Source organism: Alligator sinensis, unplaced genomic scaffold (assembly GCF_000455745.1).
Source record: "Alligator sinensis unplaced genomic scaffold, ASM45574v1 scaffold607_1, whole genome shotgun sequence".
Lineage (NCBI taxonomy): Eukaryota > Metazoa > Chordata > Crocodylia > Alligatoridae > Alligator > Alligator sinensis.
The window spans coordinates 243,523-269,282 of record NW_005841935.1 but is presented as its reverse complement, the minus strand read 5'-3'; the positions used below and the strand labels follow the sequence as shown (position 1 = coordinate 269,282).

Sequence of the window (25,760 nt, the reverse complement as noted above, 5' to 3'; positions counted from 1 at the left end):
TCTTTCAGCCTGCTAAACTACCACAGAATAGCTGTCCGGTACTTGTATTTGTGAATCCAAAAAGTGGAGGTCTGAAAGGCCGTGATCTTCTACACAGCTTCAGGAAACTTCTAAATCCTCATCAGATCTTTGAACTTACCAATGGAGGTCCACTGCCTGGGTAAATCACATTTTTTGTGCTTGCTTTGCTTTTTTATTTAGCTCAAGGCTATTCAGCTAAAAGCCCACAGGCTGCATCTGGCCCATAAATTGGGGCTACCAAGATCTCAGCAGAATTGTACTGCATGGTAACTCTTTTGATCTTGCAGTTTCCCACGTGGGCTCACACCTCACCGCTGATTGGCGGAGGGGCCTCGCTGCTCACTGCTTACTCCTGATTGGCAGGGAGGTGAAAACGGTGGTTTTCAATGTGTCATGGTTTATGCTTCTGCCACTGATTTGCCGAGGGGATCCAGGGGCCCTGCTGTTTGTTGCTGACCAGCCAGGAGGCAAAGATCAAGCCATATTTGAAACCATAGTTTTCACTTCCCTGCTGATTAGGAGCAAGCAGTGAGTGGTGGGGCCCCTTTGCCAACTGACGGCAGGAGTGCACGTGGGGAAACTGCCAAATTAAAGTAGCCTTTGTGCAGCTCATTTCTGCTGTGATTTTTGGTAGGTCCCTACCCATAGGGAGTTGATGTGTGACTTGTGGGCTCCTGTTGCTGTTTTTGCCTTCCTCTGTAGTGAGTGGCTTGTGGGCTGCATTGTTCCTGTTGCTGTGGGAGCCAGGGGGCAGGACAGCACAGTGAGTGGGGGCCTGTTCATCCAGCTTTTGAGCATGTCGGCTCCACCTCACACTATCTGTGCAGTTCACACGATGTACAGCCCAGAACCATATAACCAAAATATAATTTGTTGATGCTTGCTGGATCTCCAGCTCCCATGCATGCAATAGCTAAACTTTTTTCCTGCAACTTGCTTTTGTGTTGCATGCCTGAAAATTTATGATTCTATGAAGTGGGGCTGGAAGGGACCTTGAGAGTGCATTTAATCCAACCCCCTACCTGAGGTAGGATCATCCCTATCCAAACCATCTCAGGCAGATCCGTTGTCTAACAGTATAGTAAACTACAGTAAATACCGACAGAACCACAATACACAACATTATAATCTGTCATAGGTAAAGCAGAAGGACCACAGCAGTCAACATCCTGCTGCTGCAAAGGTTGTGCTTGACAGATCTTAGGAAGAGGGTGACACCCCTCACTACCAGCATTCCCTCTAAGCTGTGCTGTGTGTGTGGCCGCACAGGCGCGCTTGGCAGCATAGCATAAGCGCACCTGTGCAGCCGCGCACACCATGCAGCTTAGAGGGAACGATGCTCACTACAGAGGAATGCAAAACCCCCCACTACCCATACCAAGCTGACCATGGGGTAAAATTCCTTCTTGGCCCCAAATATGGCAGTTGGTCTGACCTTGAGCCGAGGGGTAAGACCTTCTAGCCAGAAACCACCAAAATTAAGTCCCAGCAGGATCATTGGCACCCCCCCAGTCAAAATTATTTCAGCTAGCACCCAATGCTTCTGGGAAATCTTAAAAAAAAAAAAAAAAAAAAAAGAAGAAAAGAAAACATGTAGAAGCAGGAGGGGGAAAAGTTCCCTCCTTGCCACCTGTGGCAACCAGAAGCATGGGAAATACCTATAATAAAATTTAGGCATAGATGTTCCTAAATAATCCCTGACCAATGCCTGTCTGCCCTCTTTTTTTGAACACCTCCAATGATGGTGAGTCCACAAGTTCCCTAGACAGTCTGGTTCACTGCTTCACTGGTTTAATAGTGAAGAAATTTGTCCTGATATCTAATCTAAACCTACTTTCCCGCAACTTCGAGCCATTGTTTTGTGTCCTACTTTCTGCAGCAAGAGAGAAAAGTTGTTTTCTCTCCTCTTCATGGCTTCCCCCCAGGTATGTTAAGCACCTTTTTCTGTAAGCTGAACATACATATTTCCTTTAAATCCTCTTCATATGACTTGCCTTCCACGACCTTTATAATTTTTGTCACGGGCATCAAGACCCCTTCTGTCTTCTCCAGAGCATTTTTGAATGAATGTCCCTTTTTAATTTGGGGCACCCTGGAAGCTCCTGGTGTGGCCATATTGTTTTCTTACTATTCTTATTTGTACTCTCATCATGTTAGAACAGTTTCTTGTTGGGCTTCCAATCCTGTGCCGTTTAGAAGCGTCCAGCCCTCATGGGGACCTTTTATTCTTCAGTCTGCTTTCCTATGGCACCTCCCTTATTCAGGTGACAACCACCTTTTGAAATCTAATGTCCTTGTTCTGCTGACCTCATACTTTCCCTGTCTCGGGATCTAGAATTCTATCATATCCTGATCAATTCCTCCCAAATTTCCCATCATCTTCATATCCTCCATGACTTCTCCCCTGTTGGTCAGGACAAGATCCAAGATGCACGATACCCTAGTTGTATCCTCAACCTTCTGGAATAGCAAGCTGTCCTCCATACAAGTTAGGAACCAGCTCAACATTTTATGTTTGACTGTATTGTTCTTCTAGGAGATGTCTGGAAAATTGGAGTCTTTCATCAGTACTGTCTCATACTTTCTAGATAATTTTGTCATCTCCTTGAGAAGTGCCTCATCCGCATCATCTCCCTGACTTTATGGCCTATAATAAATCCTCACCATTATATTGGCACTGTATCTTTTATCTTCACCTAAAGGCATTCTGATTTGCTATCTTCTTCCTCGACCGGAAAACAGATCTAGGTGTTTTTGACGTACAAGGAGACACCACCACCCTTTCTCCCACCCCTGTCCTTTTGAAACAGTGTGTAGCCCTCAACTGATGTTATACCAGCTCTCTGACACCTTTCAGATCACAGTTATTTTCCCAAGCTGTGATTCCTGCTCATGTTGTTCATTTTCCCATACTTCTCATGTTTGTCATTGGACCTATTATGCATTTCAACTTAGTCATTTCCCTTTTGCACTGCTTGTTGCTGTCCTATGGTTTCTGACCCTATCTCAGAGTCAAGCTACTGTTTCAGTCCTTTCTCCTCTGGATTGTTTGCTTTTTTTGCTGGAGGGTTTTGTTTGCCCCCATGGAACCAAGTATGAAGCCCTCCTTACTAGGTTGGCCAGATAACACCCAAGGATGCTCTTTCCAGTTTTGATGAGATGAACTTTTTTTAAACAAATATAAGCATTTGAAGTTTCATAAAAAGGAAGAGAAAACAAAAAAGCTTCTGATGCATGTGTTAGAATATAGTACAAAAGGGTCCAGATTCTGATAGGGACGTGTCTTTGTATTACTCAGTTCTGTGACTTATGTTCTTATGCAAGTCATTAAAGGGCACTCTTACACGTGCTCTGGGGGAGGGGGTGGGGATGGGGATGGCAGTGCTTTAATTAGAGCAGCCCCAGGAGCTTCTCTAATTAATGTGCTTCAGCAGCTCGTGTATCGGTGTCCTCGCACTTCAAAAGGATGGTGAGGACACTTGACCTAAAGCTCATTCAACAAGCTTTAGATAAAGTGTCCCCACTGCCATTTGGAAGCACGGGAACACTGATACCTGAGATGCGGGAGGCTGCTGGAGTGTGGTAATTACCATGCTCCAGCAGACTGGATTAATCAAATCTGCTCCAACACACTGTAATTACAGCGTGTCAGAGCAGCTTTCATGCTCGTGTATAGGCACCCTAAGAGCTGACATTTACTGGGTCATACCATAGATCCATCTTGCTCAGTACCCTGTGTCACACAGTGACAAAGAGTCCAAGCTGGAAGAGAGAATTAACAGGGTACGATCAGGTTTTTACCCCTAATTCTCTCCTGCTTGCAGCCTCCAATATTTAAGGTCCAGGAAATCCTGATTCAAAGGCTGTACTGCTAATTCCCATGCTCAGTAGCTACTGTTGCCCCATTCCTCCAAGATATTAGTCCAATCCCTTTTGAATCTGGTCAAACTGTCAGTTTCCACAACATCTTACAAATGAGTTCCACATGTTAATTACATGTTGTGTGAAAAAAAAACTTCCTTTTGTTTGTTTTAAACTTACTACCTACTAGTTTCATGTTGTGACCCCTAATTCTTGTATTGTGAGAGATGGTAAATAAGTCTCTGTTTACTTTCTCTTCACCGTTTTAATATTTTGTAAACCCTTATCAGGTCCTCTTTTCTAAACTGAATAGGCCTAGCCTTTTTAGTCTTTCCTTATATGGAAGCTCCTCCATACCACTATTGCCCTTCTCTATACCTTCTCTAGTTCTTCTTTACTTTTCTGAGGTGTGAGGAACAAAGCTGGGCACAGTATTCAAGGTGTGGACACAACATGGATTTATAAAGGGGCATGCTGATACTTTCAGTTTTGTTTACAATTCCTTTCATAATTCCTAACATTGTTTGCCTTTTTGATGGATGCTGAGCACTGAGCTGATATTTTTAGTGAAGTGTCCTCAATGACTCCCAGGTCTTTCCTCTGTGGTCATAGCTAATGTAGAGCCTAGGGATGTAAATACCAATTAAATGAATATTCATTTAAGCTATTGTAATTGCAACAGATAAAATGATTAATCAGTATGACAACCCCTGGCCTGGCCTATGTAGGGTTGCTTCGGCTTAGCCTGTGAGGTACCCTGCCCAGCCCATCACCAGTGGGGCACTTCCACCCTGTCCCGCAAGGTGTGGTGAGGACTCAGCAGTTTCCCAAGGGTGCACCTCGCAACAAACCAAACAGGTGGGTGGGTCATCTCTGAGTTCAATCCAGGGGCAGGCAGGGCACGCCTTAAGTGTAAGCCAGGGGCCCAGGGGTGTGACCCTGCAGTGACTTACCTTCACTATGCCTTGCCCTGCCATGGAGGAGGGGCTGCACCCACCCACCCAGAGCAGTGATAGGAGCCAGGAGCCAAAGCAGCCCTGCCAGGGAGGCAGCACAGCCCAGCAAGCCCCAGGGGGCTTTATGGTTCTCAGAGGCTGACTGTATTATTCTGTGTGAGGGATTTAAAAAAAAAAAAAAAAAGATCAATTTAAATAAAAAGTAGTAAGGGAGACTATAATATAATACAGAATGTGTAATAATCTTTTTTATTCTTTTTATTTGTAAATGAAGGTTTCATACATTCTCTCGAATTCCATGCTTTCGAGTTTTGGTATGTGGAGGTGATGGTACCGTTGGTTGGGTGCTAGGTGCATTGGAAGAAATAAGATACAAACTTGCCTGTTCTGAACCGTCTGTTGCCATCTTACCTTTAGGAACAGGTGAGAAATGTTATACTGGAAGTAAATTTATTTGAGTACCATTAATAGGGAATATTAAGCATGTTAAAAAATTAGGTGCTTGTTTTCTTCATTTTTTTTCTTGGATTATATGAGCCCTGTTATCAGCTTTGTAGCTCAAGTGGCACTTCATTTTTTTCCTTCTCTTCTTTCAAATAAGGTGTATTCTACTGTATTTCACAGTATTGTTAGCACAGTTTCTAAATTAGGAAAGTAAGATTGCCAAAGCTGGGAAGGCTGAAGTCCCAGCAAGTATTTTGAGGCCTCGGAGACTGCCTCCCTAGAAAAGCATAGAGATCCCAGGACTGAATTTCAGGCAGAGAAACCCAGGGACAGAATCAAGAGGGGATCACCAGAGAAGCTACTCCTGGCCCCCATGGACTGTCTCACCAGTATGTTATTGACATCAAAGGTATGGCAGGTGAGAGACTGGGAAGCAAGGGACCAGAGAGTATGGCAGGCAGGTCTGACCCCAGGGGGTGTCAGGGGTAGACCCACAAGCTGTTATACATGTTTTCTATTTCGTATATGTATGCCTTCACAAATCATTGTCTCATTGCTTTACCAAGAGAATAACAGAGCAACATTTACTTGAATGTTTTTCCACGTGTAAGTTATAGAAACAATGTACTGAAAATTAATGTAAGAGAAAAGCTAATAATGATTGAATAACATTCCTTATGGTTTGAGCAATTAAAACGAATCGATTTCTTTCACACTGGGCACATCTACATGAGTTGCAGTATTGCCTAATAAGTTCCACAGTAAACATCTCAGCATCTGCACATGTAACCCTATTAAGCCACAGAAAACTAATAAACTCTGCAGGAGGTTAGTACTTGTAAATACAAGTAGTATCCTGCTGCAGAGGTTTTTTTTCATGTGCAGCAACACATGTAGACACTAATCCAGCTGCCTGGGGCTCATGGGTGCTTCAGGGTCAGGGCTGCCTGCTGGGTAGCCCTGCACTGGAGCACCCTTGTGCCCCAGCCAGCCCCTCATTAGCTTGTTGAGCTGGGTCAGAGCAGCCTCGGGCTGGCAGACTGACCCCGCCCCACTCTTTCTCTAGCCAGGGCTGTTCCAATCTAGCTCAACATGCCTGCAGTCCCACATACACACGTAAACATGGCACCCAGGAGCAGTAAACTCCAGAACGATATGCGCCGGAGTTTATTGCTCCACGTTAATGTAAATGTGTAGATGCTCCCACTGTTGTGTAATTTATGAGGTGTAACATCTTGCTTTTTCTTTGCCAGGAAATGACCTGGGGAGGGTGCTACGCTGGGGACCTGGTTACAGTGGGGAAGATCCTTACTCCATATTGATATCTGTTGATGAAGCTGATGAAGTACTAATGGATCGTTGGACCATCCTTTTAGATGCTCCAGAGCCTGTTGAAAATTCAGAAAATGGTGCATTAGAACCTGAGCCTCCAAAGGTATTATGCATTTTTGTTTGAGATTTTTTTTAATTATTGATTTATTAAAATACCAGTAAGAAATTAATGCTGTTTACTCTTATCTTTGCCATCATTTCTAGTGTTATTTTGTTGTGATGTTAACAGTTTAATATTTTTCTAAATGGCCTAGTATATTCACTAAGGTTGTGTATAAAAAAAGATAGGCTTTGCATGCTCATTAGAGTGAAATTGATGCTCGTTATAGAGAAAATGGTTACACAATTATTTATTCTATAGATTTGTAAGATACCGTTCTTTTTCTCTAGTTTTAGCACTTCTCTAATTGTGACACTTGTGAATTTGGAAGGTACCTAGCTATCCCATGTGTATGGGCTTTGCTGGTTGCTACACGGGCCCAGGAAGGAATTTTTCCCACCAGTTTACTACCTCTCATCCCCTCCCCTCCCCCTTTAAAAGCACTAGGTATTGACCAGAGCCAAGGCTGGAGATCTTGAGCTTGGTGTGCTGATGCTCTGCTGGGACTTCAAAAAAACACCGAGCAAACCAAAAAAAAAACCAGCCTAGAGGTTCCTGTCTAGAAGGTCTGGCCCCTCCCCTGCATTCAGAGTCAGACTGATCACCACATTTGGAATCAGGAAGGAATTTTACCCTTTGATTAGACTGGCGTGGACCAGTGGGGTTTTGACTTCCTCCGTAGTGAGATGGGGGGACATGGTCCTCTTCCTCTGATCTCTCAAGGGTATCTTAATAAATGATTTCCTGTCCTTGTAGTGGCAGGGCATTGACAGTGCCCTTATCACCCTGCTTATCTGTGGCAAGTTAAAGGGTGTTTTTCATATTTCAGGCATTTTGTCTGGTATTTTGGGTGTGACAGTTCTTGAAAACTTCAGGAACAAGTTAAATGCTTTTAGGGGGGTTTAGAGAGGGGATGCTCCAGCCTTGAGCAGGGCAATCCATTGTGCCATGGCATTCTGATGTGCCATGAGATAGTTTTAAGGTGCTGCAGGGTACCACACAATGTTAGAACTTTAGCTGTGCAAGCACACATACATGCTTCGCAGGACAAACCCAGAGATTTCAAATAGTATCAAAAACATTCTGACCTACTGTCGTCTTTCTGAGTTTTTTGCAACAGAATCGCTTTATCATTTTTCTATAGACAAGAAATGAGTGAAAGCTAAGAACTGGCATGTTCCAAGGGTGGCTTGAGTCTAACAAGGTTGAGAACCACTGGACTAGATGATGAGCTAAGGTCCCTTTCCAACCCCACTTTTCTGTAAATCTAAAAATAATACTTCCATTGTCTTGAGTTATAATGGAGCTTTTTTGCCACCAGATAAATGTATTTGAGCTTCCTTCAATGGGCTTTCCCAAAATTAATACATTTTGGAACACTAGAATGGAATTGAAGTCACTGTATTTTAATGGAAAGTATCAATATTTTACTTTTTAAGCAGGTAATAAATTTGATAATTGAAAATCTCCTAGACTTGCTAAGATTTGAGGTTAAGTAAACTTTTTTTTTAAAGTCTCCTTTTCTTCCTCTCTCTTTGTATTGGATCTTTTGCATGAACAATTCTAATGTGAATTTATTCCATAGGGAAAAATGTCATTGTTTGGAAAAAGGAGAATATCAATTGTAGAGAGTAACTCCAGGGGTCTGTTTCAAGTCCTCTGTTTAAGAGTAAATACAGAAAGAAATGAGAGAGAAGAGAATAATAGCAAAACAATAAAGCAAGAAAATGTAACTTGTAATTCAGTTGCTGGAAAATCACAGACCCTGTATATGGCTTATGATACTTTTATTAGCCACTTAGATTCCAATTTTTAATTGGAATCGGGCTGCTAACGTATTCAGGTCACACAGTGCATTGCAATAGCAGATTTGTCTTGGGTGTCTTAATATGACACTAAAAGATGAAGGCAAAAATTGGTAGTAGTCAGGAGTTTCAAGGAAACAAGGTATAAAAGAAATTTAATACACTGAAAATAAATTTAAAATAGAAATATTAGGATCATATCATAGTTAAAGAGTTGCTCAGGTTGAAACCATGTTGATGTTGCCTGGCTTGATGAAAATCTCTCATAACATGGTGGGAGGGTAAAAGTGACCAGGATGTGAGTTAGATTTATGGGTGTGATGTGAAGCAAGGAGTGATGATGGTTAATATCTCCTGCCATACACAGACAGCTTGCCTAGTGCTTCTATATAGCGATACCACAGAGGGGAAAATATTGGTGGGAGAAGGAGAGGGGAGATAATCTTTAGAAATCAGAGGGGCAAGGATTTTTTGGGATGGTATCTTATACTGGATCAACTGCATAGTTAGGATAAAGTTAGACAAGCTTTCAAATGCAAGGCATTCTTCAAGTCGGAGTAGGAAAGCAAGCACAGTCATTCTTAAGCCTGGTGGCAAGAGCTGTGAAACTGGTGGTGGGGTGGGAGGAGAAATCCATCGACTCACCTGTGACAAACATTAACCGGTAATTTGTTTCACTTTTGCATCAAAATGGCACTTCTCCAGCCCCAGAATTGTTATTTGGGGCACTTTAGCACAGTTTTTAAACCTAGTCTGGGTGCTGTTGGTACTTGAACAGCCTCACATCTACTGAGCATATGAAGTAGAGCTGTGTTTTAGCGTGGTGCATATGTCGTGCCTTATACTTACTCAAGTAAATGCATGTCATGAAGTTGTGGCCCAGTAAAACCCACCACTAGCAGGTATCAAACGGAAGAGGAGGGGGGCCCTCCCATGTTTTAGATCTAAAGCCTAATAGTTAGGGCACTCATTCAGGGAGTGGGAAATCCAGATTTTAGGCCCCCTCAGCCAGAGATGGCTTGAACCTACATATGTAACTTCCAGGCAACAGGTTTGGCCAGTGGTTCTTCACTGGGGTGCCATGAGACCCTTCCAGGGGTGCCACAGGATCAGTGCCGTTGCCACCCTGGCCAGTTAAGTGCCGTGTGCCTTTATTTCCAGGAGATGTGTGTAGATTGGACCAGGAACAGCTGCAGGACAGGGAGGTATGTGGGCAATAGTGCCTTCTTCAGCCTGCATTAGGTTTATCAGATAGATTCTTGGTGTGACTGCACATGAACCTCCTAGAAACAGAAGCATTTTGGGGCAGTTTCACCTGGCTGTGTTGGTGGCAGTGGGGCAGCCTGGAGGGATGGCCAGTTCTATAGATTTGTCTCCAGGCTGCTGTGCTGTTGCTGACAGCTAAATGAAACTGCCCTGCATGCCTCTGTTTTCAGGAGGTGCACACAGGACCAGACTGGAAATTGGCTCCAGCCAGAGGGGGAGGTGCCTGCCTGCCTACATTTTATTTTACCTGTTGTCTTAACTTTAACCTTGCTTGCAAATCGCCTTTGTTTAATATTGGCCTTAGGAATAATTACAATATGCCAGCAACAATGTTTGCCTGTTGGTTTATATAGTGTCAACTCCATATCCATTTCTGAATGCAGGTTATCTCTGAGAAAAGTACTCCTGTATCATGTTTGTATGTGAGCGATTTGAAGAATAATCGTGTGGCTATCAGTTTTGTTGAAAATATTAAGAGTAGGATTTAATCTTCTCTTATTAAAGTTTCAAGGCAATATTATATGTATTTAGTTTCATTTTTTATTTTTCAGATTGTACAAATGAATAATTATTGTGGTCTTGGAATTGATGCAGAGTTGAGCTTGGATTTTCATCATGCTAGAGAAGAAGAACCGGGCAAATTTAATAGCAGGTAAGAGTAAAATACGAGGACTGACTCTACATAGTACTATATATAGTCTGTATGGTATAATGAAACTCTACTAGCGTTCACAAACGCTTTTGAAAAAGTGAAAATAAAAAGTTAGGCTACAGTTATCACAGGTTCTGCAAGGAGTTGGGGGGTAATGGCAGAGTGGGCTGGGAGGCAGTGCACTGCTACTGGTGGGCCAGGTCGTCTTGCTCCATCTACAGCAGTCTTTAAGATGGATGTTTTATCTCAGAGATAAGATGATATGGGCCACTATGGGATCCTTTTGCAAGGTCAGAATTTACTGAGTTCCCAACTCATTTTTCCCATTGTTGGATTCTGCTCTCATGAGCCTTGCAAAAATCATTTTTCTCTTAGTAGAAGCATCTAGAGCAAGGCTGTTAAACATGCAGCCTGTAGAGCAGCTCTATCTGGCCCACAGGGCTACCAGAAGTTGGGGCCAGGATTAGGAGTGGGGCCTGTTACAGAATATGGGGCCCCTGTGACAAGTAGCCACTTGACTCACAGGGTTGTCATACCTCCACCAGCAGTCCATGCTGGAGCTGCTGTTGCTACCACTGCCAGTGCATGTCCTTGACCCTGGGCTAGGTGTGGCTCACAAGAAGCCTTGTGGTCTGGATCCAGCCCAGGGCACAAGGTGAGTTTGACACCTCTGATCTAGACTAGTTTTAGCAACAGATGCTAGAAATGGACCTTCTGTGGCTCCTTCTTAATATTTATCATTGTAATTTCTTCATTAAGTGTTTATCATGTCTAAAGTTACTCATTTAGATGAAAGTTGCTCAGACAGTTTCCTTGGTAGTTCTATTCATGTAGCTATAACCAAGTGTGCTGGACGCTCCCATCTTTTTCAAGAGGTTGCTCTTTCAAATTTGAATCCTTTTAAGACTATTTTGACTATCTAATCTGGTCTATCATCTTAAAAAGAAATGCCTAATCCCCATAAAAGCTGGTTTTTTTTAATGTGCTGCATTTGCAAAGTCAGAGTTATTTTTGAATAGCAAGTAAAATGAAGCTAGATAGTTCTGTTTTCTTGAGTTTTTTGAGAACTGCAGTGTAGGAGTAGTGATCTTTCTCGTTACTGGAGCCAATGAGAATTTTGTCACCAGATGCAAGAGTCGGTATTTCAGCACAGATGCTTAATTATGACATAACTTGGTGTGGAACATTGGCATGCATATACATATAGTAAACATTATGAGTAAGTATTACCTTGCACTTTAGTTTGTTTTTAAAAAGTCCTCAGTTCAGAAGTAAACAAACAGAATTTTATTCCTTCCCTTTATCTACTGTTCTGAGATACCTAAAGATTATTTTTATTCTAGTAGATGTTTGGAATGGCTACATGCGCCTTAAGCTCCTTACATGTGTCTTCTAAACTGTTGAACTTCAGTTTGCTTGTTTATATGCAGTAATTCATCCCACTTATCTCTCTTTGCATTACTCTTAAGTGTTTCTGGTAATTTATAAGTAAAAAAAAAAAAAAAAAAAAGTTCATAATCTAGGGTAGTGGTCCTCAACCTTTTTAGACTCCAGGCAACCCTGTGTAACTTCTGTGAATTTAGCAGCACCCTATTTCAAAAATGTTTTATTATAGTATTTAATTGCTTGAAGAGGGGCTGAGGAGGAGGAACAGCTGGCTAGGAGGAGTCTGCACTGCAGTGAGAATGGGGAGGAGGAGCAGATGATAGAAAAGAGCCTTCACTTTAGAGCCTTCACTTTATCTGCTCAAGCCTGTCATTTATCTTCTTTCAGGGACACACTCTTCAAAGGCCTCTGGTGCTGTGGCACCCTGGTTGAGAACCACTGATCTAGGGAGTTAATCTGCAACAGTATTCTAAATTTAAATCTTTATTGTTTACTTTTTCATATTTTTAGTATATCTTGTTAAAAGCATACACATTACCTATGTGAAAGATAAATTAGCATTTCATGTGATGGTTTTGAAGGAAAGTCTAAATGTACTCAACTGTTTTCAGAACAGCCATACTAAAATTAGCATTCACTGCGATTGCTAATGATGTCTTATCTATTTCTTCCTTTATTTTGACAAAATATATCTATATATAAATATAGAATTTTTCCTCTCTCCATGTGTGTAATTATAATCTTTAAAAATTAGTAATGATATACTAAGTTTCCCATGTCATAGTTTTTACAGGAAAAAGGACAGGTTGCAAAGCATGCCATGGATTTGTTTGCTTAAACCCCAGAAATTTTTTGAATTTTTTCTTTATCTTGGTTTTATTTTTTGCTTACTTGAAGTTATAGAAGTATGTAATCAGGTGTGTGTCACCATGGCTTAGAGTCTTAAGACATTTGTTAGCAACAGTGAAAATCTTCAGTGTTTTCAAGTTTTTTCTGCAGTACTCATTCGTTATTTCCCATGGGTTTTTATAACACCTCACTGCTACAAAGTCCTTCACTTCTCATCTCACATTTTTCCCCTTTCACTTCTATTTGCAAGAAATAGTTTCCATTCTGCTTTCATGCTTTTTGTAACTCCTTTTTTGTTCTGAACAATAAGTAAATATGTCTTAATAGAGTAGGTTGTCCATCTGAGCTGGTGGTTTGTTTTGTTAAGCAGAGAATTGAAGATACAACAGAGAACATCAGCATGCTGTTATATAAATCCATGGTGTGCCTGCATCTTGAATATAGTTTTGCAGTTCTGGTCCCCGCATCTCAAAAATTAGAAAAGCTACAGCTACTGAGAGGGGATCTGGTGGCTGTCTTTAAACTCACTGGGGGGACTAGCGAAAAATAGGTGAGGCTCTGTTCCCTTGGGCACCATTTGGGATAACAAGGAATAACGGTCACAAATTGATTGAGAGCAGGTTCAGGCTTGATATCAGGAAGCATTACTTTACAGTTAGGGCTGCCAGGCTCTGGAATGGGCTCCCAAGGAAGGTGGTGGTCTTCAAGAGGAGGTTGGATAGATATCTGGCTGGGGTATTATGATCCCAGCACTTGTTCCTGCCCAGGGCAGAGGGTCGGACTTGAGGATCTGTTCAGGTCCCTTCTGACCCTAGAAAACCACTAATAGTTCCATCATCCATTAATTTATCTAGGCCCTTTTTGAACCTGGCAATGGTATTTGCTTCCACCACCTCTTGTGGCAACGAATTCCAGAAGTTAACTATGTGTTATATAAAAAGAGGTACTTTGTCTTGTTAGTTTTAAACTCATCACCTATTAATTTCAACAGATGCCCCCTAGTTGTAGTATCCCAAGACTTGGTGAACAATAGTTCCCTGTTCACTTGGTCTACACCCTTCATGCTTTTGTAGATTTCTATCATATTCCCCACCTAAGCCTTCTCTTCCCAAACTGAAGACTCCTAGCATTTTTAGTCATTCCTGGTATGGCAACTGCTTGATGTCCCTGATCATTTTGGTTTCCCTTCTCTAGTTCCATGGTATCGTAGTTTCTAGGGTATTAATACTGTGTAATGACTAATCAAGGTTCTATTTAAGCCTAAAATAGGTCCTGTGACTTGCTGTTTCACGGTAGCTTTTTTTTAGCATGCATTCCAGCTGGTGCAGCTGTCAGTCATTATTGCCGGTTTTTTTCTAGTGAACTAGCTGCCAGGCGTAGGTGTCAAACTAAGGATTTAAAATGAGTATAGAAAAGGTTACCAGTTGCAAATTATTTGATACATTTCTATGTTACAAAGCCGTATGTTCATTCATCTAGTCTATCGCTTTAGTCTGTTTTTTAAAGTATTGTTTGCAACAACCCCCACATCAGGCCACAGCTGCTGTTTTTATACTCCCTTTCTGACCCTGATGGAGACTATGCATTGCACTGTAGTTGCCCAGTTTGTTTTCCTTTCAGTAAGCATTACTTGGTGTTTTACTCTTTGGCAATTATCACTCAGAGTGGAAAATGAAATAGTATTTGGAAAAAAAACACTACATGAACCCTTGCTTGTATAAAAAGTGTACACTGGTAAGGCAACAGACTCCATGAAATGTATTTCAGATCAAAAGTCCTGCACAGAACAAAATTATGGCTGTCTTGTTGCGAGTCACTGCATGGTAACATATTTGCAGGTTGTTCCCTAATCTTTTTTTATTGAGCAATTGCTTTTGCTGTGTTTGAAAGGCAAAATTACGTTCTGGTTTACTCCCAAAAGGAAACAGAAATCCTGGAAGATGACTGAGGTAGCAAAGATCATGCTGCCCCGATAGAGGGGATCTTGGCAGGACTCCATGAAATTCACCCACTAGTGTAGAACTGTGCTGCAAATTCCATGCACAAAAATTTAGTCCCAAGTGTGACAATACCCTTTAAAATGTGAATAGTATAAGCCCAATGCAGTGGTATCTTCCTAAGTCTTCAGGTGGTGTATAATAACTAAGTTGTTGTCCAGCTCATCAGTCTCTGTGGACACAGCAGTGCTTGTGATATTTTTCTTGGATGTTATGGAATTCAACAACTTCTTTGCAAACATAGCCCTGTACTGTAGCCAGTTTTTCAGTGTTCAGTTTTTCTGTGAGCTTTTCTTGCAGTATATGAGGGTTGATGTGGGGGGAAGGCTGCTAGAGTTCAATAATGTTAAAGATACAATTTATCCTGTCTGCTTGGGTTATTTTACCCTGTTACTTGGTTCATTTAAAAATATCAGTCGGGATATAGACCTAGGCTAGGAAAAATGTAAGCATGTTACATAATGTCGTAATGAAATGCTGCTTAAAATGTTTGGGTTGATTTATGCCCAAGTAATGTTTATGACGGTGCTGAATAGTTTCTGCCCTGGGAGCTAACATAACCCACATTAAGGTGGCTCTCTACTCTACTGCTGTGGCTAGAGCGCTTCAAGGTTTGAGTCCACTACTGCCTACAAGTAAATGTTAGTTTTGTGCATAAAATTGTGCTATACTATTATGTCTGAGTTTACAATAATAGAGTACGATGTTGGTTGATCCTAGGTTTCACAACAAAGGTGTATATGTAAAAGTTGGACTGCAAAAGATAAGCCACGCCAGAAACCTCCATAAAGACCTAAAACTTCAGGTGGACCAGGTTGAAGTTGAGTTACCAAGTATCGAAGGACTTATTTTTATTAATATTCCCAGGTAAAAATGTGAGAGAAGAATCTGTGTATGCACGTGTCGTATGTATGTATGTATGTATGTATAAGGATGCTCATTAAGGTGGCATCTTTGTACTTAAGGGCCGTACTCTAATAATTATGGTACTATTCTAATAGTCTAAGAACTATGATGTGTGGGTTAGAAATTTGATGATCAGTGTATACCATATATCTATATTTCTATATTTATATCTCTGGCTAAGATTGTCAAATGTTCTTGAGGCAAGATCCTCAACTCTATTAGATCAATTTTGTTCAAGGGCTCTGTGAGCCAAATCTGTTCTGTGAGCTATAGGTTGCAAATCCTTACCCTAAAGTATTACATCTCTTGAAATCTAAAGCCTATTAATATTTTTGAGATTTAGGAAACTAAGGGCCCTGCTACACGTTCAGCTTAAAGATGGATAGAAACTAGCTATAAGATTGTTACACATTTTCAGGAACTAACTCTGGTTGGCTCTTTTTATAGCTGGATAGACATTTTTATGGAGTGATAATTACTTTGCACATGTGGCCAGTTTAAATTTATTGTGTGATTAACCAGTTAATTGCATAATATAGGTAATGTGTAGGAGGGGCCTTATAGTTATCTTTAGTTCTCAAGCAGAGTTTTGCTATAGTTCTTTGAAACCCAAAGCACTTAAGTGCTACTTTCATCCTATCTTTTTTCCCCCATTAAAATCTACCTACCTTTCTCCCCACTGCTACCAAAGTTATTAGAGTATTTCAAATTTTTATGAAGGTAAATATTGTAGTCCGTGACGTAGAACAGAAAAGTACATAGTGGCGCTTTCTTGACTGAGGAAAAGCAGCATGTCAGCCTTATTCAGTGTTGTTTTGAAGCAGATCCCATTTGAAAATGGTTGTAAATATTTGGGTATTGTATATCAGATCCCAACATGTGCACAATAACAGCATTTTTATGTTCTCTGCATAGTTGGGGATCTGGAGCTGATCTTTGGGGGTCAGATAATGATAATCGATTTGAGAAACCACAAATGGATGATGGCTTACTAGAAGTTGTTGGTGTAACTGGTGTTGTCCACATGGTAAGTCAGTATAAGATTTACTTTGTTTTTGTTTGTTTGATTCCAAGAAGTACCAGGAACTATGGATATTCATTCATTCAACTTGTACTAAGCACTTATGTTCAAAAGACTTCTTTTAAAACTGGTTTAGTTTGTAAAATGAGACAATTGGAAGATTTTGAATCCTAAGTTTTATATGAATAATTTATATTACAGTTATGCTATTAGCTTGATCAGGAAATGTACATTTGGTGCAGCATGGAGCTATTACTGCTAATAAAATAGTATTCCTGGGTGATATCAGTTACCTGTATACACAGGGGTGATTATATGATGTGCTCAGAATTTTGAATGCGACTCAGGTTGGTTCGGTGACATTTGTGATCTGCTCTTGACATCTTCATTCACATGCCTGGCTTCAACAAGGTAATGCAGGGTGGCTGTAGATGTTAATCCAATCATGGCATTGTTTCCTTGCACGATGAAGACATTGCACCATGTGCACAGCTGCATATGCATAGGGCAGGCTGTCAGGAGGAGGGAAAAAGGAATAACAGCTTTCCCTGCTGCTGCTGACCAGCTAGAGAGGTTGTCACTGGTAAGCAGCACCACTGAAATAATTAGATGACTCTACTAAGGAGTCAGCCCCCAGGAACCCGGGGGTTTCCCTGGGAAACAAGGTGGAGGGGGAGGGAAAATCCTCCACCAGGTCGTTCCACCCATACATGGAGCTGGGGACACCCTGCAAGGCTGGAGCAGAGCCCAAGTCGCTGGCACAGCAGCAACCTAGGGAGGGATGGGAGAATTCCCCCACTTTCCTGGAAAAGAGCAATGAGCTCCTCCCAGCTGAACCCCCACACCTCCAAGGCAACAGCAAGCACTTCCTCACACAAGTGCAGGGAGCCAGGGACACCCTTTCCAGCTGCAGGGCAGCCTGGTATGCTGGGAAACAGTGTGGAGGGGGTGGGTATTCCCTGCCTCCTCTCCTGTGCCTGCTGCTGCCCAGGAGACAGGCTGTGCGCTAGTCGGGCAGGGTGTCCCCAGGTCCCTGCATTTGTGCAGGAAAGTGGCACCCAGAGGGAGCAGGGTGGAAATCCTCCAGGCATTCCTTACTGCAACACTTCACCCCACAACACACACAGGCAGTACTGACTCCTCCCCCCACCTTTTTTCCCTTTAGTTGGAAATATGTATCCATGAGCTCCCTTGCACTGCTTGTTCAATAAAAGCTATCTTTCTGTCAGCAGCTGTGTTCTCACTCTGTAGCCAGCCACATCCCCCTCATCATCCTTGCCCTAGAAATGCAAAAACATGGGTCCACGCACTCCCCCCTTCTCTCCACAGCCACCCCGAATCAAGGAAGCACACTGCAGAGTTTGGTCAAGTGCAGGCTACTGAACTTTATTGAACTCAAGTTTAGGGGAGAAGGGAAAGCAGAAAAATGGAAATGCTCCCAGCCACAGGTCAACTACCACCTGAGGCCCCCAAAGCAGGGTGAAAGTGCTCTTTGCCTTCCCCCCACAGTTTGAACCATTACACTTCAGTGCCTAAAAGGTGACTGTTCCCACTGGAATGTAAGGGCATTGTGTGCATAGATACCTATCGCCTGTGACAATTGTGAACTGGTGCCGGGTGATGTTTGGGAGCAGTTCAGTTATGTGTCAGCACCCTGATCTGCAACAGTTGTGAATTATTTCCCAATTAGTGACATTTGTGGATGATTCACTTGTTAGATGTGTCCACACCCTCAGTAATGTAGGTGGTCTGTCAGGCTTGCCTATGCTGCTTCCTTGCCACATGTGGAAATGCGCCTTGCATGCCTTGTCTGCTGGTTCTTGACTAATGTCAGATTCTAAAAACAAGGCACTGTGGCCATCTTGTGGTGGCCCTAAGTATTCCTCAAAAGTGGCCAGAGGCCCTCCATCAGGGGTGCTGCTTGGGGCACTCACTACATTGCTGTTGGGACTTGACCCATGCGCAGTGGGAGCAAATGAGCAGGGCATGCTTCTCAGTGGTGGCCACAGGCAAAGCATGGAGGCCGTGTAGGCAAGCCTTCAGCAATATTAGTAGGCTTCAAAATAAATCGTGAAATGTTTACATAAAGCCACTGTTAGTTACACACAGCAGTAAATGGTACAGACAAGGTAAATCAAGCACTTGTTTATATGCATCTTCAACTACAAGGAGACGCAGCATATTCGGGGGCTGAAAATGAACTGATAAAAGTGACCCAAGTGGACTTTTTTATTTTCTTGAGATTTATTAAATCCTGGATGATTAGTATGTTAACACCATATACACTATTTCAGCTTAATTTTAAAGCCAAGTTATTTTTTAGATCTGCTTTTCAACTTTCTTCTGATAGAAGCACAAGTCTTCTTATTTCATGTTTTTATGTTTCTCAGTAAAAAAAAAAGTTTAACATTTTAAAGGGTAACACCAACTTCAGAAACTGTTTCAGAATGCATAGATTTGTGGAATGTTATTAGATTAAGTCGGCAAATGATATTATAGCCAAGCATTTAATCAAATTAACATCTAGGCTTTGAATTTATTTTGAGAGCAATCACAATTATCTTAACTACTTAGATAAATAAATAAAACTAAGAAGTGGCCATATACTTTAGGGTTTTGGCTTGAATGAGGCATTAACTGGGGTGGTCAGGAAGAAATTTTATAACTGTCCATTGTTAGCATTCTTGTTTCTTTCGCTAAAATGGCTGTTTCTGGACTACATGAATCAGTTCATATGTTGTTATATGGCAGTTTTCACCTGCATAAGAAATGCCATTGTTGGGATTTTCAGTTGCAATGTTAAGCCTTGTTATACTACTGTATTGTACTACATTTACTGTAGTTCTTTATTACATTAAGACATGAAGGCTTTTAACAGGGCCCATGTCTCACTTTCCATTTTATCTGTGTACTGACTGAAGTTTCAATCTTGCAAGAAATACAGAAATTGATTGTAAAACTTAAGATAGGAAATGCCATTTCTTATTACATACAGCATGCACTCAAGTAAAACATGCACCTTGTTTGTGCAAGGCAAAAAGAAAAGGTCTAGCTGGGAAAGAGAAAAGCTGTCTACTGCCAACAGCTATAGAGCCCAGTGTGTAGCATGTGCGGTTTTATTTTCACTTGCCCCAGCAGAGGTATTTGTCTGTACACGGGGGGCAGGGGGTGCAAAGGATGCACAGACAGCTTTTTAAAGAAGAAAAATTAAAAGACAGAGCTATATGATGGCATTAAAATTTGGGCATGTTAGAAGCAACAGGAAAAAAAGACTTTCCAAACTGTGAATAGAAAACTGTTCAAAAATAACTTTAACTGTGAGGGGTAGCTGAGAACCGGAAGAGGTTACCTAGAGAGATTGTGGAATCGCCAACCTTGGAAGCTGTTAAGAGCAGGTTGCACAAAAATATGAATGTAATGACCCATGAAACCAGGTACCTTATCAAAGAAGGAAATTGAGAGCAAATCATGCCAAACCACCTAGACAAATCCATAGTGTCCACTCATGGTAACCTCTGCCTTTCCAGATGTATTGTTAATAGACTGTTTGATTATTTACTCTAGTAACTTCCCAGTTGTGGAAGTCAGGCTGACTAATCTATAATTTCCCAGGTTCGTCTTTTTCCTCCCACCAGAGATAGGCACTCCGTTAGTCCTTTTCCAGTACATAGATAAATTCTGTCAGGACCACCTAATATATATAATTCAAATTGTCAAAAGCAGTCTGTAGCCACTCCCCCTACTTCATTTATATTAATTTTGCTAGTTGTCTGGTTGCAGTTGAAGACTGAGGCAAAGTAATCATCGAGCAGTTATGCCTTCTTTGCATCTTCTGGAGTTTCCTAACAAATTTAGATCACACTCTGACAAATGACTCTGGTTGAGGTGCCTTTTTGGTTTCAGTTGTGCTCTGCATAGATTCATAAGGACTGTGTGTGTGGAACCATTCCAGTGATCTACCCTGCATATCTGTATTTAGAACAATTTTTCCCTTTTGCAGTTTTTGCTACTTAAAACTTTGGGTCATAATTTTGGAATCTTCTGGGAGTAAAAAACATATACAACAAGAAACTCGGGTGTACCCCAACACTGAAAATGATTTGAAAGACAACATTGTCTTTACTTGGTTCTTTGTCATAAAGAAGATTTAAAAAATAAAGGCAATCTTCATTTGCTGTTCCAACAGGGTCAAGTACAGGGTGGTCTGCGATCAGGGATTCGCATAGCCCAAGGGTCATATTTCCGTATCACACTTCTGAAACCCATCCCTGTCCAAGTAGATGGAGAGCCCTGGATCCAGCCACCAGGCCAGATCATCATTTCTGCTGCAGGACCAAAGGTACAAATACAAGCTTGCTTTGACCGTTTACTTCTTCTGTATTAAAATGTGAATTAAAGCAGTCTCGTTTTTCTTTATTTTTGTTTTGTTTTGATCCTTAGAATAAAAACTTTCACAAGTCATTCTCTGTGTGTGTCTCCATGTTTTGATGGTCCAGGAATTATGCAAAAAGTAAGGGTAGTTTTTTTGGTGATAACTTTTAGTGGATCAACAGTATAGTTGGAAGCAATGTTAGACAAGCTTTTGGGCACTAAGGGCTCGTATAGACGTGTGGGGAGGCTGCTCCGATGTGCTGGAAATCCAGCATGTCAGAGCGTACTCGATTAATCGAGTCTGCTGGAGCACAGAAATTGATGTGCTCTGGCAGCCTTCTGCATCATGTATCAGCATCCCCGTGTGTCTCCATGCTGACAAAATGGTGGTGGGGCGCTTTGAAATAAACACGGTCAATGAGCTTTAGATCAAAGCGCCTGCTGCCATTTTTCCAGCCTGGGGATGCTGATGCACGTGACACACAGGCACTTTTTAATTAGCATGGCTTGCTAATTAAAGCACCTGGTGCTGCATCCCAAAACACATGTAAAAATGCCCAAAGTGCTCTTCTTCAGAACTGTTCAGGTTCTGAATGATTCTGGGCAGACCAGATTGACCGCCTACCTGATACAGGATACTTTGTGCCTGAAAGCTTGTCTAACATTGGGAGAGATGTTAGTCCTATAAAACTAGCAGCTCGTCCTATGAAAAATATCACCTACCAATCTTTCGTACTTGTTGGAGGCGTCTCTTTCAGTTTCCTTGACCATGGGAACAGGGTTTATTTTGATGTTTATAAGTGGACTGCCTGAATTACTTGTCTCAGCTCTGATGCAAATGGCTTTAGTTAAAAAATAAAAGTAAGCTTAAAGTGAGAGATTTATCTTTAGACATGTAAACTCATGCCAAGGCTAGGTTGCTTTTTAACAAGCAGCAGGGAATTTGAAAAGCTGTATTTATGCTTGTTATATGTTTACTCCTAATTGTGCATGCAACCCCTTCACAGTTTGCTGGACAGAGGACAAAGCACCAGCCACCAAGGATTTAATATTTCTGCTGACATTGAAATGCAGAAATGAATGTTTTGCTAATTGGCTATTGGTTTAATGGAGCACGTGTCCCCACAAATGAGGCCACGTTCGCAAGTTCCTGCCTAGAAATTCCTTGAAAGGTAGCTTAAAAGTACTGCCGGAATCTTCTACTACCAAAAATCTTGGAAATCCTATGAAATTCCAAGCGTTCCTTGTATCCAAATCAGTATTCTTTTAGGGGGAAACAGTTGTCCAGATTGTGCCTCACTTGCACAAAAAGAAAAAAATCCCCAAAAATCTTTTCTTCCATATGTGAAAAACATATGCATTCTGTAATTTAAGGTCACTGAACAGAAAGTGTATTACATGCACTGTTTTTGTACCTGAAAACTTATTTAATGCCTCTCCCACCTATATAATTGTTCCAACAAAAATTACTAAAAACTGGTCCAGTAAACATTACCAGATATCTTGCTGTTTGTTTATTCCCCAGACCATCACAGCTAAAGAGCAGAAGACTATACTTAGCCACACAAAACATTTACACTTGTGTTTAAACAAGGCAACTTTGCCTAATCTAAAGGAATGTTACCTCCAAAAAGATCAAGGATAAAATGCTAGTACTGTTAATTTAAACCTGTTTAGTTTTCTTCTGCCTCCTCCACCGTGGGGTAGCCATTTGTTAAATTCAAATGTTATTAATTGCTGCCTTCCCAGTTAGTGATGATATACTGTAATAGTAACTAGGGCAGCTGCCTATCTGTTCCTGATCCTAGTAAGGTTGGAGTGTTGTAGCTGTGATGATTCGGGAAAGAGGCAGTTTTTTGTGATGATCTTTTATTGGACCAACTTCATAGTTGGAAGAGATGTATATACAGTTGGTCCAAATAAATGATGCCCCCTCCCCGTCCCCCCCCAAATAAATCCTTGCTTCTTGCCTGTTTCTGGTGTTATTTACATTGGTATGTGAGCCTACCAGTGTAAGTTTTATAGCAAAATATCTGTACTTCTGTCCACACTCTGTGTTGTTAAATATAGGAGGTTTGAAAAAAGGTTAGTGTGACTTTATAGTACATTCAAAGTGTACAGTTGTGGTGATCATTTGCTTTTATTGTTAAATGTCTTAAGCTTTCTCCAAATTTTTTTCAAGGTCCATATGTTGAAAAAATCCAAGCAGAAGCAGAAAAAAGTTGGAAGCACAAGAGAGACAAGAACTGATAGTGTGTCAATCACAGAAGAGGGACGCTAAACTGAGAAGATCTTTATAGAGCAAATACTGCATGCCTGCTGCAGGGAACATGAACCTATCCTGGAAAAGTATGTTCAGAGGAGTGGTAAAGAAAGGTTGCTTTATGAAACCACCCATTTGTGTGTTGAAAGTAATGTGTTCTGCTCGCTCTCGCTTTCTCTCCTAGTTTCTAGTTACATGGGTAAAATGCATCTAATTTTTGTGCCACTACATTTGCCTTTGGTAACTTTTCCATGAACTATTGACTAATTTTTGGAGTGTGTAGCTGATAACCACAGATTGAGATCTTCCTAATTACTTTTGCCAAAATTCATTATTTTTAAGAAGATTTCAGCCTTTTTTTTAATTTTCCATAGATAAATCATTGTCTCCAAACAAAAAGGTGATAAAATACTATAATTTCCTTGAGTTAAGCCAGATAAGTCAGAGTCACTGCTACTTTACCATTATAAGTTATTCATATTTGAAGTATAACGTTAGTGATCCCTACAATAAATGTCCCATGTACAGAGCAGAGAAAATATGCTTAAATGCATGAGTCAGAATTATTTGAGATGGTTTATCTGCACATTTTTGTTAGACAGTGTGATGAGAGGGGAGGGGGCAAACCATCTTTAACTGTTACAGAATGATTTCTCTTCTTCCAGACTATCCTGTCAAATACTTTTTAAAATGAGCCGTTAAATTTCAGCAGTGTTCTCAAGTCAGTGGGAGCAAAATTACCTTAGTAACGTTCATAGACAAAAGACACTTTTTGGAGTCTGTTTTTTTCTCCACTACTGAGCACATTACCTTTGGTGACTCACTACTCCCTGCATATCTTCACTTTTGTCATTTCAAACTCATATCCTTTTTTGAAATAAGTTATGACTGCTTTCAAAGTAGCTGCAAAAAACCCTAGAAGATTCACTAGTAATTTGGGGAGTGACTGTCATCTCACTGAAATACTTAGTGATAGGCAAGCATTAAATTGAAATAGTAACTTAATTTACTGAGCTGTTTTGTGAGGTGTGGTGCACATTTACTAAGACTATCTGTGGCAATTTGTGCACAGTGTTGGTAGAATTTTTTTTTTTTACTGGGTTACTTCAGATTCCTGAGATTGTGGCTAGAAAGTAAAGAAAGGTCTATAATTAAGTAGCATTCCCAAGAACTGCTCTTGTCTGCAGGCTGGGAAAATGGATTGGCTTTTGGAAGGATGGAGAAGGGGCAGAAAAAGCACTGTTATCACAACTGGAATATCCCAGCCACACTGACCCCAAACATCCCTTTTTCTTAGCTTCACTCCCAGGTGGACGTGCTGGGAAGGCTGATGTAGTGCAAGTGGTGGAATTTGAAGTGGTGCACTTAATGCTGGAATATGTAAAATGTTATACATTTAAAATGGCCATTTGACCTGGTCTACAAGTATTATCAGAGTTTTAGCCATGATTTCAAATGTTGTCTTTTATGGCTGTAACATTTGTCTTGCTTAGTATAGCTTTTACGACTGATGGTAATTTTACTACATTGATATTGGTGGACTGCTGTGAATCATTTTGCCAAAACAGCATTATATAAGATGGCTTTATTGAACTTTTTTTCACAATAAGACTTTGTGATTTTAGCGGGGTGAAAACAGTTAGTTGGCTTACATCACTCACTCATGAAAACGCGTTCTGCCATTGGGTGATGTGCAGCAAGTCCCTCCTAGCTGGTCCCTCAATTACATTGGCAGGATGACTCCCAGTACAAACTGCAACGGTCTATAGTGACCTGAAATTTTTAGCCAGGAATACTAGTTACAAAATTGAAGAACAGTGATCTAAGAATTCAGTGCCACCGTGTGTGTTGGCTTTATCTCTGTAAAGCTAATTTAAGTTTGTAAAATCAACCACAACTGCTAATGTAAAATTAAAGAAAAGTGTGTGTGTGTGGGGGAGGGGGGGGAGAGGGAATAATGTCCTAGCATTAAAACTGATGCAAGACTTTGACAATAATGAACTAAACCCTAAACAAAGAATGAACTAACATGGATGCTTGCACATTAAACTGCAACTCTCTCTACAAACTTATATAATGATGTTTCTTGACCGAGTAGATTATATACTCAGTCCAGATGCTGTTAATCCCCAAGTGTTTATACATGTTTGTTCTTTACCTAATAGCCCATCTCTCTGCTATATAAATATATTCATAGCTAAAAAAAAACAAAAAAAATCCCAATTTGGAAAAAAATCAAAAAAAACCCAACTGTGGTAACACTTATATAATTGTTTAAGACTTGCTATTTAGTACAGCATGCAGCACGGCTGCTTTAAAATGTACTTTTTGTTACTCTAGTGCCTGCAATATATGTTATGTATATTTCCAGTTTTCTTTATAATTGAATTGAGTGGTTTTTGATCAATGCAGTTTGACACTTGACAATATAACTCCTTTCAGTCTATACTACATGTAACTTTCCCACTGCCACATTGTAAGTGTGCCTCTTCCCATCTTTTGCAGGGAATGCCTTCATGCTTCCTTGTCT

At 40.9% G+C, this 25,760-nt stretch overlaps 1 protein-coding gene across 4 annotated transcripts in view; it reads left to right on the top strand.

Annotated features, from left to right (window-relative positions):
* Window positions 1-25,754, top strand: part of DGKQ (diacylglycerol kinase theta) — a 149,529-nt gene extending 123,775 nt beyond the window's left edge. For all 4 annotated transcript variants that reach the window (XM_025199097.1, XM_025199098.1, XM_025199100.1 and 1 more), the window contains 8 exons: window positions 9-160; window positions 5,113-5,261; window positions 6,536-6,717; window positions 10,337-10,437; window positions 15,390-15,536; window positions 16,491-16,602; window positions 20,783-20,935; window positions 23,150-25,754. In XM_025199097.1, the coding sequence (XP_025054882.1) occupies window positions 9-160; window positions 5,113-5,261; window positions 6,536-6,717; window positions 10,337-10,437; window positions 15,390-15,536; window positions 16,491-16,602; window positions 20,783-20,935; window positions 23,150-23,248 (1,095 nt within the window). In that variant the 3' untranslated portion in view covers window positions 23,249-25,754. The remainder of the gene's footprint in view (window positions 1-8; window positions 161-5,112; window positions 5,262-6,535; window positions 6,718-10,336; window positions 10,438-15,389; window positions 15,537-16,490; window positions 16,603-20,782; window positions 20,936-23,149) is intronic.
* The last annotated feature ends 6 nt before the right edge of the window (window positions 25,755-25,760 follow it).